General features: G+C 42.0%; 1 protein-coding gene across 1 annotated transcript; it reads left to right on the top strand.

The window, feature by feature from the left end:
- Nucleotides 1-14,420: 14,420 nt before the first annotated feature.
- Nucleotides 14,421-15,472, top strand: LOC117597001 (ubiquitin carboxyl-terminal hydrolase 29-like). Its single transcript, XM_053233524.1, has 4 exons — nt 14,421-14,557; nt 14,640-14,736; nt 14,832-14,914; nt 15,253-15,472. The coding sequence occupies exons 1-4, from the start codon at nt 14,451-14,453 to the stop codon at nt 15,470-15,472; spliced, it is 507 nt and encodes a 168-aa protein (XP_053089499.1). The 5' UTR covers nt 14,421-14,450.
- The last annotated feature ends 297 nt before the right edge of the window (nt 15,473-15,769 follow it).

Here is a 15,769-nt window from a genome sequence, read left to right as displayed (position 1 = left end):
GCACCGCGGAGGAAACGTGTCACCCAGGGGTGTCTGCCCACTGACTGGCCATCGAGAGGGGCGTGGCAGGCCGCAATAGCCGCCACGTACACCTTCAGTGTGGAGTGGGTCAGCCCCGCGGAGAGGCGGGCCTGCAAGAACTCCAGCACTGTACCAACTGGGCAGTGAACAGGGTCAAGCCGGCGGTCTCCGCACCAGGAAGTGAAAAGTTTCCACTTCAGGGCGTACAGTTTCCTCGTAGAGGGAGCTCTGGACTGGAGGATGGTCTCCACAACCTCAGTTGAGAGACCGGAAGTGCGGAGTTGTGCCCCCTCAGAGGCCACACCCACAGCTTCCACAGCTCCGGGCGGGGGTGAAGATGGCCCCTCGCCTGTGAGAGGAGATCCCTCCTCATCGGAATCTCCCATGGGGAGCCGTCTAGGAGGGAAATCAGGTCCGAGAACCATACTCGGCCCGGCCAGAACGGGGCTACTAACAGTAGACGAATTCCGTCCCGGCGCACTCTCTCCAGAACTCCCGGGAGCAGAGCGACCGGAGGAAAGGCGTACAGACGCAGCCTCGGCCACGGCTGTACCATGGCATCCAGTCCAAGAGGAGCTGGATGAGTCAGAGAGAACCAAAGGGGACAGTGTGACGTCTCCTGCGTCGCAAACAGATCCACCTGGGCTCTGCCGAACATACGCCATATGAGCTCCACCACCTCGGGGTGGAGTCTCCATTCCCCGGGCACCGGCCCCTGCCTCGACAGGGCGTCCGCTCCCACGTTGAGATGACCAGGGATGTAGGCCGCTCTCAATGAGAGGAGGTTCCCTTGGGACCACACAAGGATCTGGAGCGCCAGCCTGTAAAGGTGCGCACCAACACGTGGCGGCCTTTTAGGTCTGGGAGAAAGTGTTTCAGAGCTAGAAACACGGCCAGCATCTCCAGGCGGTTGATGTGCCAAGTGAGATGGCGGCCGCTCCACAGACCACGGGCAGGACGGCCACTCATGACCGCTCCCCATCCGCTCCCCAGCCGCCATCTGCTCTGAATGAGCTAAAATCAACCAGTCGTCGATATAATTCAGTATGCTGATGCCCTGTAGTCGCATAGGAGCCAGGGCAGCATCCACGCACTTCGTGAAGGTGCGGGATGAGAGTGCTAGGCCGAAGGGAAGAACCCGATACTGGTAAGCTTCGCCCCCAAAAGCGAACCTCAGGAACTTCCTGTGCGGGGGAAGGATGGAGATGTGGAAATACGCATCTTTTAGGTCAATCGTGACGAACCAGTCCTCGGACCTGATCTGAGACACGACCTGAGTGACCGTAAGCATCCTGAACTTCAGTCGCGCGACTGAGAGGTTCAATTGCCGCAAGTCCAAAATGGGACGCAGCCCTCCCCCCTTCTTGGGAACAATGAAGTACTGGCTGTAGAACCCGGACTCTCTGTCGTGAGGAGGGACCACCTCGATGGCCTCCTTCCTCAGGAGAGTGTGTACTTCCTGCTCCAATACCAGAGCCTGCTCGGGACCCACCACAGTGGGAAGAACCTCGGAAAAGCGAGGCGGAGGTGAGCCGAACTGAATTCGATAGCCTCTCTCTACAGTACGCAGGACCCAATGAGACACATTCGGCAGAAGTTTCCACGCTGCCAGAAAGCTCACTAAGGGAATGAGTCTCTCGAGACTGACCTCTGGTGTAACAGAAGCGGTCAGCTGGGTGCCCTGAGGCGGCGAACCGACACGGGGGAAATGAGCTAACCGCCGCGAAGGCCTCAGAAGAGGCCGCGAGCCTCCCAGACCCGCTACGTTGCCGGGCGAGAACTGGGACCGCTGCACCCTGAAGCACCATAGGTGGCAGGGTTGGCAGACCGACCTCCTGAGGGCACTGGGGGGACCCGGGCACCGTGAGATGAGGGAGAGCACGAGAGGCAACGCTCTGTTTTTGGGCCTCCCTGAAGGAGGGGGCCGTACACGGAGGGGGCTGCCCCCGCCCAGCAGCCCCATGAGCTAGAGAGTGACGGGGGAGGAACTGCTGGAACACCGCCGCCTGAGCACGGGCCTGCTGGTATCTCTCGACGATGGAGTCTACCGCGTCGCCAAACAGGGTAAGTGTGATGAATATAGGTGGGAGAATATATAATTGGATGAAAGACTTTTTAGCGAACAGAAGTATCCAGGTAAGAATAGGGAATGAAGTGTCAAATATATACCAGACAGAAAATGGAACTCCACAAGGGAGTGTAATAAGTCCATTAATTTTTTCTATAATGATCAACGATGTTTTTAATCAAGTAAATCAAGGTATGGGGAGATCTCTTTTTGCAGATGACGGGGCACTCTGGAAAAGGGGAAGGAATATTTTATATGGTAATAGGAAGATGCAAGAAGCAATTAGAAAGGTAGAAGAATGGGCATATGATTGGGGATTTAAATTCTGAGTGGAGAAAACTAAGACCGTAATTTTTTCTAGGAAGAGGGTTGTCCCAGAAGTGAGTTTGAAGATGTACGAGAGATCGTTGGAGAGGGTGAAGAGTTTTAAATTTTTAGGTGTTTATTTTGATATGAAACGTACATGGGCTGAACATATAAACAAAATGGTTGAGAAATGTCAGAAGGTGTTAAATGTCATGAGATGTCTAAGTGGAGTGGAATAGGGGGCAAGTTTTTCTTCATTAAAAACTATTTATGTAGCACTGATCCGGTCTGTATTTGATTATGGTAGTGTGGTATATGATTCAGCATCAAAAAACTTGTTGGAAAAACTCAATAAAATACAAGCTCAAGCTATGAGACAGTGTTGTGGAGCAGTAAAGAAGACACCCATTCCAGCTTTACAAGTCTTGTTAGGAGAGATGCCACTAGAAATTAGAAGGAAACAATTAATGATCAACTACTGGGCTAAACTCCAGGGGCATAAAGAAGAACATCCTACGAAAATGGTCTTACAGAAGTGCTGGGAACAAAACAAAAGGTGTAGAATAAGTTTTGGGTGGAGGAGTAAAATATATGTAGAAGAAATGCAGCTAAATAGTATCAAGATATGCCCAACAGTTTTAATTCTGGAATATGAACCATGGGTTTATGTGACACCTCAAATAGATTTGTACAGTATATGTTGGAAGTCAAAAAAGCAGAAAGAGAAGTAGACCTGTCATCTGCATTTTCAGTATATGTTAGAAACCAGTATACCCAGTATATACAAATATATACAGATGGATCAAAAGACCCAGAGCGTCAGACAACTGGGGCTGCTTTTTTAGTTCCAGGCAGTGGAATCAAGGGAATAAAGCGAACTTCAAATCATTTGGCAGTCTATACTGCAGAAATGGTAGCAATTCTTTTGGCATTGCAGTGGGTAGAGGAACATAAACCTGTGAATGTTTTAATTTGTTCTGACTCAGTATCAGTCTTAAAGAGTTTGAGATCTTTTAAATCTAGCCACCAAGATATTCTCTTTAGTATTTTACAAATATACTCAAGAATTGTTCAAAATAATATTTTAGTCAGTTTTATATGGGTTCCTGCACACATAGGAATAAAGGGAAATGAAGAAGTGGATAAATTAGCGAAACAAGCATTACAGAGAGAAATCGTAGAGATTGAAGTTCCGTTAAGTAAGTCAGAAATTAAGGTTTTAATTTGGAGTAAAGTGATTGAAGAATGGCAAGTAAAGTGGAATAATGGGAAAAAGGGAAGATTTTTTTACAGCTTAATTAATAAAGTAGGTCAGAAGATAAAATGTATAGGTAAATCAAGGAAAGAAGAGGTTATTTATAATAGAATAATGTTAGGTCATTCAAATTTAAATAGCACACTTAAAATTATAGGGAAACATCCAAACGGATTATGTGAACAATGTCATGTTGAAGAAACAATACCTCATGTGATTCTTGAACGTATTAAGTATGAACAAGAAAGGAACAGTATGATAGAAGAAATAAAGAAAAATGGAATTGAAAAACTAAATTTTAAGGTTTTAATAAAATGGTCAAGTGAAATTAATAGTAAAGCTTTCTTTGATTTTATTAGGGAGACGGGGCTGATAAATAGAATATAAATCTCTGTCTGTTCCACACTCCGGAGCAGAAGGTGGCGGTAATGCACCTATTACGCCGGTTGCCAGCCACCGTTTAAAAAAAAAAAAAAAAAAAAAAGAAGAAGAAGAAGAAGAAGAAGAGACAACAGGTGTGTGTATTGTTAGTGGGGAAGCACACAGTTTTTGACCGTTTTAGGTCGTGCTTCATTATGTTAAAGGCTTTTTGGACTGTGTTGGACCGTGTTGAACAGTATGCTGTATCTACAAGGTATGGAGTTTTGTGTGGACTTTTTGTGAACAAAACAAAATGACAGCACAGGAAGCTAATTGAAGCAATGTTTATTCATTGAAGCACAATAAAGAGACTATTTGCATCTTACATCTGTTTGTATAGACTCTAATTTTTACGCGTCATCTACTTTTTTTTAAATGCAGTTTAATGGAAAGCTGCTACATAAAGTCAAAAACTGTGTGCTTCCCCACTACCAATACACACACCTGTTGTCTCATTATCCAATTGCCCTGATGTACCATGGGTATTCTACCAGAGTGCCACCCAATGGACAAATATATAACTACAACAAAAAATGGCTTCAACACACCGGCCCCTTAATTGCTTATGGCAGGAAGACATAACGATTACAAACTCAAAAATAATAATAATAATAAAAATGAAGCCATAACTAACACTGCATCTTTGGACAGGAAGCAGTAAATTTTAGTTCTAAATACCCCAACTTAGTCTGCTTGTAACAGAAGACAAAGCTTATTAATTGGACGTTCTGCGACACTACTTTTGGTTTGTACCTTTACTGAACGTAGTAAACCTTTGTTGTCTGAGTGGGTCTCCAAAACTCTTCCAAGTATCCATGAGCCTCGTGGTGCTGAAGGATCAACAATGACTACAATGTCTCCAGAAGTGAAGTTTCTGTCCAAGGCTGAGATTGGTATCCTTCCTTTTAGTCAACAGGAACAATTTCAAAATGAAATTGCAGAGCTCAAGGATGGAAGTGTTAGAGTAAAGATAAATGGTACTGTATACAGTTTGGATCCTGTATTACATAATGGATTGTTATTGGTGGGAGGAAGACTTGGTAAATCAGCAAGACACATTGAAACTAAGCATCCCATCTTGTTGTCTAAGGATCAGCATGTTTCATATCTCATACTTCGAGACATCCATGAGCAGTTAGGTCACGGTGGCAGAAACCTAATGCTTTCCAAAATCCGGGTACAAGTATTGGATTACAAATGCTAATTCTGTGGCAAGAAAAATTATCTCCAAGTGTGTCATCTGTAGATGTTATAAAGGAAAATTGGGTGAACAAAAAATGGCAGACCTTCCATTGGAAGGGATCACCCCTGACCTACCTCCTTTTATCAATGTAGGAGTGGACTTTTTTTGGGCCCATTGAAGTAAAAAGAGCCAGGAGTAAAGTAAAACGCTATGGAGTGATATTTCCTTGTTTCGCAAGCAGAGCAGTCCATTTGGAAATGGCGTATTCATTAGATACGGACTCATGCATAAATGCCTTGCGCAGGTTTGTTTGTCGTCGTGGACAAGTTTCTTTTATGAGGTCGGATAATGGAACTAATTTTATTGGTGCTGAGCGGGAGTTAAAGGATGCTCTCTCAGCATTGGACAACAAGAAGATTCAGAGAGCCTTACTTCATAAGGAAGTTCAATGGTGCTTCAATCCCCCGACAGGCTCCCATTATGGAGGGATATGGGAGCGTATAATTCGAATGGTGAGACAAATTCTTTGTTCAGTTCTTCGACAACAAACACTGGACGATGAAGCATTGCAAGCAATCTTGTGCGAAGCAAAAGCCATTTTGAATGACCGTCCTATTTCCAAACTATCCAGTGACCCTAGTGATCTAGAAGCTCTCACTCCAAATCACATCCTGCTTAGGAGAGGGAATCCTGCATTGCCACCTGGTTTATTTGAAAGATCTGACCTGTATGCCAAAAGGAGATGGAAACAAGTGCAATACATTTCCGATCTTTTTTGGAAAAGATGGGTACGAGAATAATTACCCTTGTTGCAAAATCGACAAAAGTGGAACAAAGAACGTAGAAACTTCACTTCTGGAGACATTGTAGTCATTGTTGATCCTTCAGCACCACGAGACTCATGGATACTTGGAAGAGTTTTGGAGACCTACTCAGACAACAAAGGTTTAGTACGTTCAGTAAAGGTACAAACCAAAAGTAGTGTCGTAGAACGTCCAATTAATAAGCTTTGTCTTCTGTTAGACTAAGTTGGGGTATTTAGAAATTAAATTTACTGCTTCCTGTCCAGAGATGCAGTGTTCATTATGGCTTCATTATTATTATTATTATTATTATTATTATTATTATTTTTGAGTTTGTAATCATTATGTCTTCCTGCCATAAGCAATTAAGGGGCCGGTGTGTTGAAGCCATTTTTTGTTGTAGTTATATATTTGTCCATTGGGTGGCACTCTGGTACAATACCCATGGTACATCAGGGCAATTGGATAATGAGATAACAGGTGTGTGTATTGGTAGTGGGGAAGCACACAGTTTTTGACCGTTTTAGGTCGTGCTTCATTATGTTAAACAGGCTTTTTGGACTATGTGTTGGACCGTGTTGAACAGTATGCTGTATCTACAATGTATGGAGTTTTGTGTGGACTTTTTGTGAACAAAACAAAATGACACCACAGGAAGCTAATTGAAGCAATGTTTTATTCACTGAAGCACAATAAAGAAAGACTATTTGCATCTTACATCTGTTTGCATAGACTCTAATTTTTACGCGTCATCTACTTGCTCACTCCTATTACCAATACCAGCAGTTTAATGGAAAGCTGCTACAGTGTTCTTTCATTGTGAAATAAAAAGAAAAATAGGGACGCAAGGGGAAAAAATATTTTATTTTGTTGTTTTTCTTGGCACACATTAAAATAAGAAATTAATTATTTTTTCACTCTAAGAAAAGAGGAAATGTTGACTTTTTAAAATTGGTTCAACTTGTTTCATCACACAAGGTCTAAAACTCAAATAGTCATATATCCAATTATGGAAAAAAAAGCTAGGTAGGGGCAGAAACACCTTCTTGATGAGAGAGGGCAGAGGAGAATGGACAGACTGGTTTGAGCCAGGGGTGTTCCAAGGGTTGGAAGAGATAAGACCCCTGAGAACAAGACCACCACCCCCTCGCCCCCCGCTTTCCTGACTCAGGGATTCATTTTCAAAACCGTAAAATGAATTTATGAATGATTGGCGGATAGCACACCAATAACAATGTACAACCGTGGTGAGTAAAAATGCTGAACCTTGACGTGGATGGGCTACAACAGCAGAAGACCGCAATGAATCCCTTCCTGTCAGACGATAACAGGAATCTGAGGCTACAGTGGGCACTGGCTCACTGAATCTGGACAACTGAAGTTAGGAATAAGAACAGAGGATGTTTTTCCCATCTTCAGCTGTCCAGTATCCTTCTTGACAGCTTGAATCAGTCTGGCCATTCTCCTCTGACCTCGCTCATCATTTACCCCCCTAGAACTGCTTTTACACAACATTCTTGTTAAACCCTTCTTGGTTAAGTGTGAAAATCCCAGGAAATCGGCAGTTTCTGAAATACTCAAACCAACCTTGTACCAACAACCTTGCCACGGTTAAAGTCACAGAGATTACACGTTTCCCCCATTATGATGTTTGATGTGAACATTACCTGAAGTTCTTGACGTGTGTCTGCATTAATGAACAGGGGTACAGATGTTCCTATTAAAGTGGCTGGTGAGTGAATATTAGCCGTACATATTTTTTTGTGTTTTTTGGTGGTATAGTTACCTTGGGTATGACTAATATAAATTAATATATACACTCACCTGTCACTTTAATAGGAACACCTGTACACCTCATTTATGCAGTTATCCATTCAGCCAATCATGTGTGAGCATCGGTGCAATGCATAATATCATGCAGCTACAGGTCAAGAGCTTCAATTCATGCTCAAATCAAACATCATGTGACCATTGTGACCATTGACTGAAGCTCTTGACCTGTATCTTTATTTTTTTTGCATTGCATAAAATCATGCAGCAAATCAAACATCAGATTGGGGGGAAAAAAATGTGATCTCAGTGACTTTCAACTCCTGTGAGCCAAGAACATGAATCTGAGGCTGTCACGGGCAAAGACTCACTGAAACTGGACAGTGGAAGACTGGAAAAAGACCATTTGTGATTTTTTTCCCTAAGCTTCAACTTTCCAGTTTGGGTGAGTCTGTGCCCATGAAAGCCTCAGACTCCTGTTATTGGCTGACAGGAGTGAAACCCAACGAGGTCTTCTGCTCTTGTAACACATCCATCTCAAGGTTCAATGTTTTGTGCATGCTGAGATGCTTTTCTGTTTGCCACGGTTATAAAAAGTCATTATTTCAGTTATTACATCCTTCCTGGCAGCTCAAACTAATCTGATCATTTCCCTCTGACCTCTCTTATCAACAAGGCGTTTCCACCCACAGAACTGCTGCTCACTCAGTGATTTTAGGTTTTGTGTTTTTTTTTTTTTTTTTTGGCACCATTCTGTGTAAACTCTTGAGACTGTTGTGTGTGAAATTCCCTGGAGATCAGCAGTTACTGAAATACTCGAATCAGCCCTTCTGGTACCGACAACCATGCCACGGTTCAAGTCACAGAGATCACATTTTTTGATGTGACCATTGACTGAAGCTCTTGACCTGTATTTTTATTTTTTTTGCATTGCGCTGTTGCCACATGACTGGCTGATTAGATAACTGCACGAATGTGCAAGTGTACAGGTGTTCCTAATAAAGTGGACAGTGAGTGTACATATACAGTAGAGGCTTATAAAGTCATGACATTTTGTCCCCCCATTCTGATGTTTGATGTGAACATTAACTGAAGCTCTTGTATCTGCATGATTGTCTGCGTTGTGCTGCTGCCACATGAGCATCAGGTGTGCAGGTGTTCCTATTAAAGTGACCGGTGAGTGTATATGGCTATATGGCTGTCTTTAATCTGCAATCTTTTGGCTTTGCGCTGCCCACTAATTTCAGATACACTTCCAAAACTAAGAAAAAGCCAAAGAGCATTTTCACACAAAGGCTATATATATATATATATACTCTCATGTTGAAAGGAAACACTAATGAACTCAAGAATCGCGTTGCGCTTAAAAACTGGGCTCGCGCTAACTGAGCGGCGTGGGTGAAGTCACCGCTATTGTGACGTCACAACGGCTGGCACATGAGCGCGCGCGTTCTATAGAACACCTGGACGACATTTTTACCTCAGTGCAGAAAAAGGAAACAGGAGCAAAGAGACATTTTTCACATTTAGACTTTGTTTCTTCAGATAAATCATTTTCTTTTATTGTGAAGGAGTTCAGTGAAAATTCAGAATGCTCTGCTGCCCCTGTTTTTGGTCGCGGGTAAGAAATTCTTTAATCCACAAACTTTCACACGTCACATTTACTGTTCGTTATTGAAAGTGAAATGTCTCAGTATCTCAAAAACACGTCTTCTAATCTACATGAAAGGAGGTGAATTTTATGTTCAGTACAAAAATTATGGCATTAAACATTCAAACAGGCTGAAGAGCCATGCACTTTATTTTCAGATTTGTGTAAAGCTGCTTTGTGACAATGTTTATAGTAAATAATCTATATTTAGACATAAATGTAGATATAAATCATATTGAATTGATCTCAGCTTTGGGCTCCATCAGCTATTAATTCTGTAGTGATGATTATAGTCATTATTAGGGCTGTGGAATTCCTTTAATACTGCAGTGAAATGTGAACTGCTGGAAATAAATGAAACACTGAGCTGCATTCTGATATGGACGAGACTGATTAACCCAGTATACCTCCACAGACAAACAGAAATCTCATGTGGAGGCAACAGCATCATTTTATCCTAGACTTTAATGTTTTAAATGGTTTACTTAGCCAGAGTAATGTTTTCTTGTCGCTGATATTTATGTCAGCTTTACATTTCCTTCAGCTCGTGCACAGGAGGAAAAGTTCACACACACTGAGGTCGCATCCCAAATGTCTTACTATTTACCTCATATGTTCACTACGTAGGGTGCAACATAAAGGTGTTATAGACACTACTTAGTGCACTAAACACTCAATAAAATGCTAATTGAGACTGACTTCAATAAGTGTCTGTTGTAAATTAACTATTTATATGTAATTTCACTTTTAGGACACATAGCTCTCTTTTTTATCTAAATACTAACATTAATACATCATTTTAAAGGAAGCCATAATACAGATCTTTTTTGTTCGACAGAGGTGAAAAAAAGAAAACTATCAAAGATTGGAAGAAAAATAACTGTAGCATGTTGAAAAAAGAGTATTATTCTAAGCATCACTCTTGTGCCTGTGTGTTTCCTTTTGTTATCTGTAGAAGAGCAAGGTGCATCCTTCAGTACCTGTGACACCTGCAGAAAGGTAAGCTACATTACAGACATGTGCATCTCCTTAATGAGATCAAGGTCAAACAGAGAGAATTCAGACAGAGATTGTGTAGGCTCAGGACCCAGATTTTAAAAATACTATAGAATTTGAATGATAGTTACTGGGAGGACAAACAGCATCTGTTTACTCCTCAGCGGCTCAAAAACACAAACAGAGACACCTAGAACTAGTGAGAAATCTACAGAGAAGAAGAAGGATGGTGCAAGGAGAACATCAAAATGGTGTTTGTGGAAGGTAACATCTTTTATCCAAAATATTCACACACAAACATCACATTTGCCTTTTTTTTGGTGGTGGTAGGAGGGGTAGGATTGGGGGAAAAAAAAAACTACCAAAGAATGGAAGAAAATTTACTGTAGCATGTTGGAAAAAAAATAGTATTTTTATAAGCATCACTCTTGTGCCTGTGTGTTTCCTTTTATTATCTGTAGAAGAACAAGGTGCATCCTTCTGTACCTGTGACCCCTACAGAAAGGTAAGCTACATTACAGATATGTGCATCTCCTTAATGAGATCAAGCTCAAACAAAACCTCAGGTATTATGGGTAATGAATTCAGACAAAACCTGTGATAGTTACTGGGAGGACAAACAGCATCTGTTTACTCCTCAGCGGCTCAAAAAGACCAACAGAGACGCCTGGATCTAGTGAGAAATCCACAGAGAAGAAGAAGGATGGTGCAAGGAGAACATCAAAATGGTGTTTCTGGAGGGTAAGAACATCTTCTGTCCAAAATATTCACACACAAACATCACATTTACTATTTGTTACTGAAAAATCACACGAAATATCAGACTTGTAAAGTACATGAATTTTCTGAATGCTTCTTTGATTAACCTTGTTTACTTTCAGTGTAGTGCCAAAGTTTTCATCCCTTTTGTTTTATGGGTGAAAAGGAGCTGGGAATCATGGGAATGACTTCAGTAATTCTGAAGGAAAATGCAAAATTAGGAAGTAGAACTGCCAAAGAGTGGAAGTAAAAATAACTAACCTGAAATGTAGCACAAGGATTTTGTGTTTCTGTTGTGTTTTCATAAGCGTCTGATGTCTGTGTGTTTCTTCATGTGTAGAAGAAGAACAAGGTGCAACCTGCATCATTTACAGAAAGGTATGTTATAGCAAAAGCTATACAGCTCCATGTTGACATCAGAAAACTGTAAGAATTATAGGTATTTAGAGACAGATTGTTGTAGGCTCAGATCCAGTATTTAAAAATACTATGGAATTTGACTGCTAGTTACTGTGAATACAAACAGCATCTGTTTACTCCTCAGCAGCTCAGAAACTCCAAAAGAGACTCTGCAAAATGTCTTTCTGAAACTATTAGCGGGGGCCATGCCAGGGCAACTCTCAAAAACAAAGAAGAAGACCTCGACTAGCCGCAGTGAGAAAAGTGCAGAAAGGAAGCAGGTAAGTGTGAAGCCAGCCTCCAAACTCCCAGGGAAAAAATGCATACAGGGCAAAGAGGCCGGTGTGAAGATAAATTTACCAAGCTCGATGAGGATCACTGCGACGAAGGAGGAAAGGAAGAAGACAACACAGTATGGGCAAGAAAAAAAGCCTACAGAAAGGAAGGAGATGACCTCAAATAGGCTTAATATGAAAAAAGCAAAAACGAAGCAGGTCAGTGTGAGGCCGACCTCAAAACTCCCAGGGACGAAACGCTTAGAGGTCAAAGAGGCCCATGTGAGGACCACTGCGATGAGGAAAGAAAAGGAGGAAAAGAGGACGACAACCCTGTATGGCCAAGAAAAGAAGACTGCAGAAAGGAAGGAGACGACCTCAAATAGGCCTAATATGAAAACATCCGAAACAAAGCCGGTCATTGTGAGTCCTATCTCAAAACACCCATGGACGAAACGCATAGAGGTCAAAGAGGCCCATGTGAGGACAAATTTACAAAGCTCAGTGGGGACCACTGCAATGAGGAAAGAAAAGGAGAAAAGGAAGGAGATGACCCTGCGTGGCCAAGACAGGAAGGAGGAAAAGAAAGAAATGATCCTATTCAAGTCGGAGGATGAAATGGCAAAGTTGATGGAGGTACTGATGGAGTTGGCCTTTTCTTCTTACATGGAATACAAGAAAAGGGTGACAGATCCACATGCATTCAGGTGAGAGACAGATGAGTAAAACAGAGCAAAGAAAAGCTTATTTATATTCTTTTATACAGTGGTACAAATTTACTCTTTAATATCCAGACCTGCCAACGCACAGACACAAATAGTTCACTATAAACTCTATGCCTCACTGTTTCAGTTCCAAAAAGATGATCCCTGAGGGAAACATAAAGAGCCCGATTCCAACTCCGTCTGAGGGAAACATGAAGAGCCCGATTCTGACTCCGTCTGAGGGAAACGTAAAGAGCCCGATTCCGACTCCGTCTGAGGGAAACATAAACAGCACGACTCTGACTCTGACTCTGCCCCCCATCACAGACAAGCAAGAGCTCACTGGCGGGTATGACACATTGATGTGTGTTTGTCTCTCATTTTTAATTTAAAAAGAATATTCAGATTGGAATTAGTTTAAACATAATTAGTTATGCTTACTAATATTTGGTACCAGAATGCATTAGAATATTAATGAGCCTATAAATTTATAGGAACATTAGCAGTAGCGCTGTGCTACGTGTTCGTATGTTTACACAGCCCGAGTGTGCTTTTGTGAATCAGAATCTGTGTCTAACAGGTGGATCTGTTGCAGGTTGCCTAATTTTGGAAACAACTGCTACGTTAACGCAAGTCTGCAGTGTCTGTTCACAGCTGAGTCTTTCTGCGGAGAGCTCTCCTACCTGCTGGACAATTCTGTCCACAAACTAGAGGACACATTCCTCAGGTACTAAGAATATACATTACTGTACATTTATAAATTATAATGATACGCTACTTTTATACAGCATTTTTTAAGAACATAGGCATACTCCTTACAATACCTAAGGGAGCAGATAACATTAAAACTGTTAACTAGCAAAGGGACTATATTAGGAGACAAATTTAGGATAATAAAAAATTAATTAACAAGAATTAATGAAAAGGTAAAAGGATCAAATTAAGGTTTGAGAAAGCAGATAGATAATCAGATCAATATTATAGAGATATAACAATATTATATGAGACTGTTTGCTCCAGAGGTGAGGTGCTACAACAGAAAAGACTCACTCAGGACTACAACTGTTATACTTTGAGCATAGCAGTAGACAGGAATCTAATGGTGTTTTCACACTTAGTCCAAGTACTTGAGTCAATGGCTGCAATGACTAATTGACCAAATCAATAATAAAACGTATGACGAACCAGCAGTAAAAAGTACAGAATGTCGACACGTGGCGTCAGTGTTCACAAGTGTGAAAATGACCTAAGAGTGTGAGATCGGAACGATAGCAGGGAGTGAGTGTATTAAGGCCGTTATAAAACAGACATAGGATTTTCATCCTTTTTGTTCTTTGATGCAGAGACAGTAAAGATTTTAGAGTGTAGATTTTGCACAAGTAAAATAGTCTCAGGTGCTGGTAAAAAGCTGCGCGGCTGCACTCTGGACTTATCTTAAACTTATTGACTGATCTAAATCTTTGCAAGGAGGAAAGGTGGAAGAATATGTGAGATAAGAGCTGAGCTGAGGAATATTACTGAAGGTAGAATTTCAGAGGAAGTTTTTCCTGGATCCTTTGCAGATGTTTTGTGGAGTTGTCGAGGTTGAGAAAGAGCTCTGAAGTTCAAGGTGGCATCAGCAAGGATTCTCTCCTCCTGGCCCTGATTGAATCAGCTACAGACATCAATCCAGAATTCACCATTAGTCAACAGAACGTGAGCTCAGAAAACACACACACACACACACACACACACACACAAACATGCAGAAAGAAAATGCTTTGGATAAGATTTAATTTTTACTGCTGTGTGTGTGTGTGTATAGGACGCCCATGAATTCCTCTGCCACTGTCTGACCCAAATGGAGGAGTCTGGGCGATGGCTGGGTTGGCAAGAGGATGTGGACCCTAGATGCCCAGTCAGGGCCAATTTCAAGTTCAAGATGAGGAACATTATAACATGCTCCAGGTATAACAAGTAACGTAAAGAGTTTGGAGTTTGTATGTGATGCAGATGTTGATTAGATGTTGATGCATGTTGTGTGTTGCAGCTGTGGATCCCAGCAGAACAAAGTGGAAGTGTTTAATCACATCTCTCTGCCCCTGGTGCACAACTCAGTGGACGAGTGCCTCTATGACATAGTTAATGTGAGTAACTCTCAGCCTGCTTCTGTTTCTTTTTCATATCTGTCACATCATATTATCCCGGACATCTCTGAGTGTGAATAATGTGTATACTGTAGAACCCCACAGAGTTAGAGAGCAAATGCAAGGTGTGTGGAGGAGAATGTGCCAAGTCCAGGTGGATGTTCCACACTCTGCCCAGGTAAGGCTACCACACACACACACACACACACACACACACACACACACACACACACTAGGAGTGTTATATAAGGGTATTTTCACATATGCAGTGTTTTGGTTTGGTGCATTTTCCCTCATGGTAACGTTCGCATAGTCACAGTAGTCACACTCGGGGCTAAGAGCATCTGAGCGAGAAAAGGATTTGACTCTAAATCAAGGCACATTTTCTGGTTAAGCTTTTTTGACTTTTCCATCACAGGCAAGTACCTGGTCAGTCAATTGCAAGTGCTGTAAGTGTGCCACCAGTGACTGTGGCTCTTTGGCTCGAAGGTCACTTTTAATTTCTTTTCTCTCCAGGTTTCTGATTCTGCAGCTGAACAGGTTCAAAGTGACTGAATATTACACAGTCGTCAAGCTGCATATGCCAGTGGAGATCAAACCTGAGCTGCAGATAAACTGTCATCCTGAATCCGATATGCCCGGAATAGGTACGTCGCAAGCAAAAAAACTAGTCCGAGCCTCAAGTCCAAGAGAGTCATCTAATGTTTACAGCCAGTATAAATCACATCCATATTAGTTAAAGAAGAGCTAATCTTTCCTTTGTGCCTTCCTTCTTCATGTAGAGAACAGCAAAGCTGAGGCCAGAGAGACAGACAGAAATGAACTGGTGAGAGAGAGACAGAGAGACACAATGACAGATGCAGTGAGAAAGATAGGAAAGAGAGCTGGGAAGGATGCAATAGGATGTAGTGTGTAGACTCAGGTTTTGTATCTGTATGTGATCTGTATTGTGATGTGTGTTGTTTTTAGGGTGGATCAGCTGCCACGTATCGACTGATCAGTGTCCTCAGCCATGTTGGAAGCACAACATTAT

The sequence above is a fragment of the Pangasianodon hypophthalmus genome, chromosome 4 (genome assembly GCF_027358585.1).
Source record: "Pangasianodon hypophthalmus isolate fPanHyp1 chromosome 4, fPanHyp1.pri, whole genome shotgun sequence".
Lineage (NCBI taxonomy): Eukaryota > Metazoa > Chordata > Actinopteri > Siluriformes > Pangasiidae > Pangasianodon > Pangasianodon hypophthalmus.
The sequence above is the reverse complement of the archived record's forward strand: the minus strand, read 5'-3'. Positions and strand labels throughout refer to the sequence as shown.

Bases quoted from the DNA above. Each gene is read 5' to 3' on its own strand.
- LOC117597001 (XM_053233524.1), top strand. From the start codon at position 14,451: ATGGAGGAGTCTGGGCGATGGCTGGGTTGGCAAGAGGATGTGGACCCT. The intron at 14,558-14,639 runs GTATAACAAGTA...TGTGTGTTGCAG, and splicing joins AACATTATAACATGCTCCAG to CTGTGGATCCCAGCAGAACA. The intron at 14,915-15,252 runs GTAAGGCTACCA...TTTTCTCTCCAG, and splicing joins ATGTTCCACACTCTGCCCAG to GTTTCTGATTCTGCAGCTGA.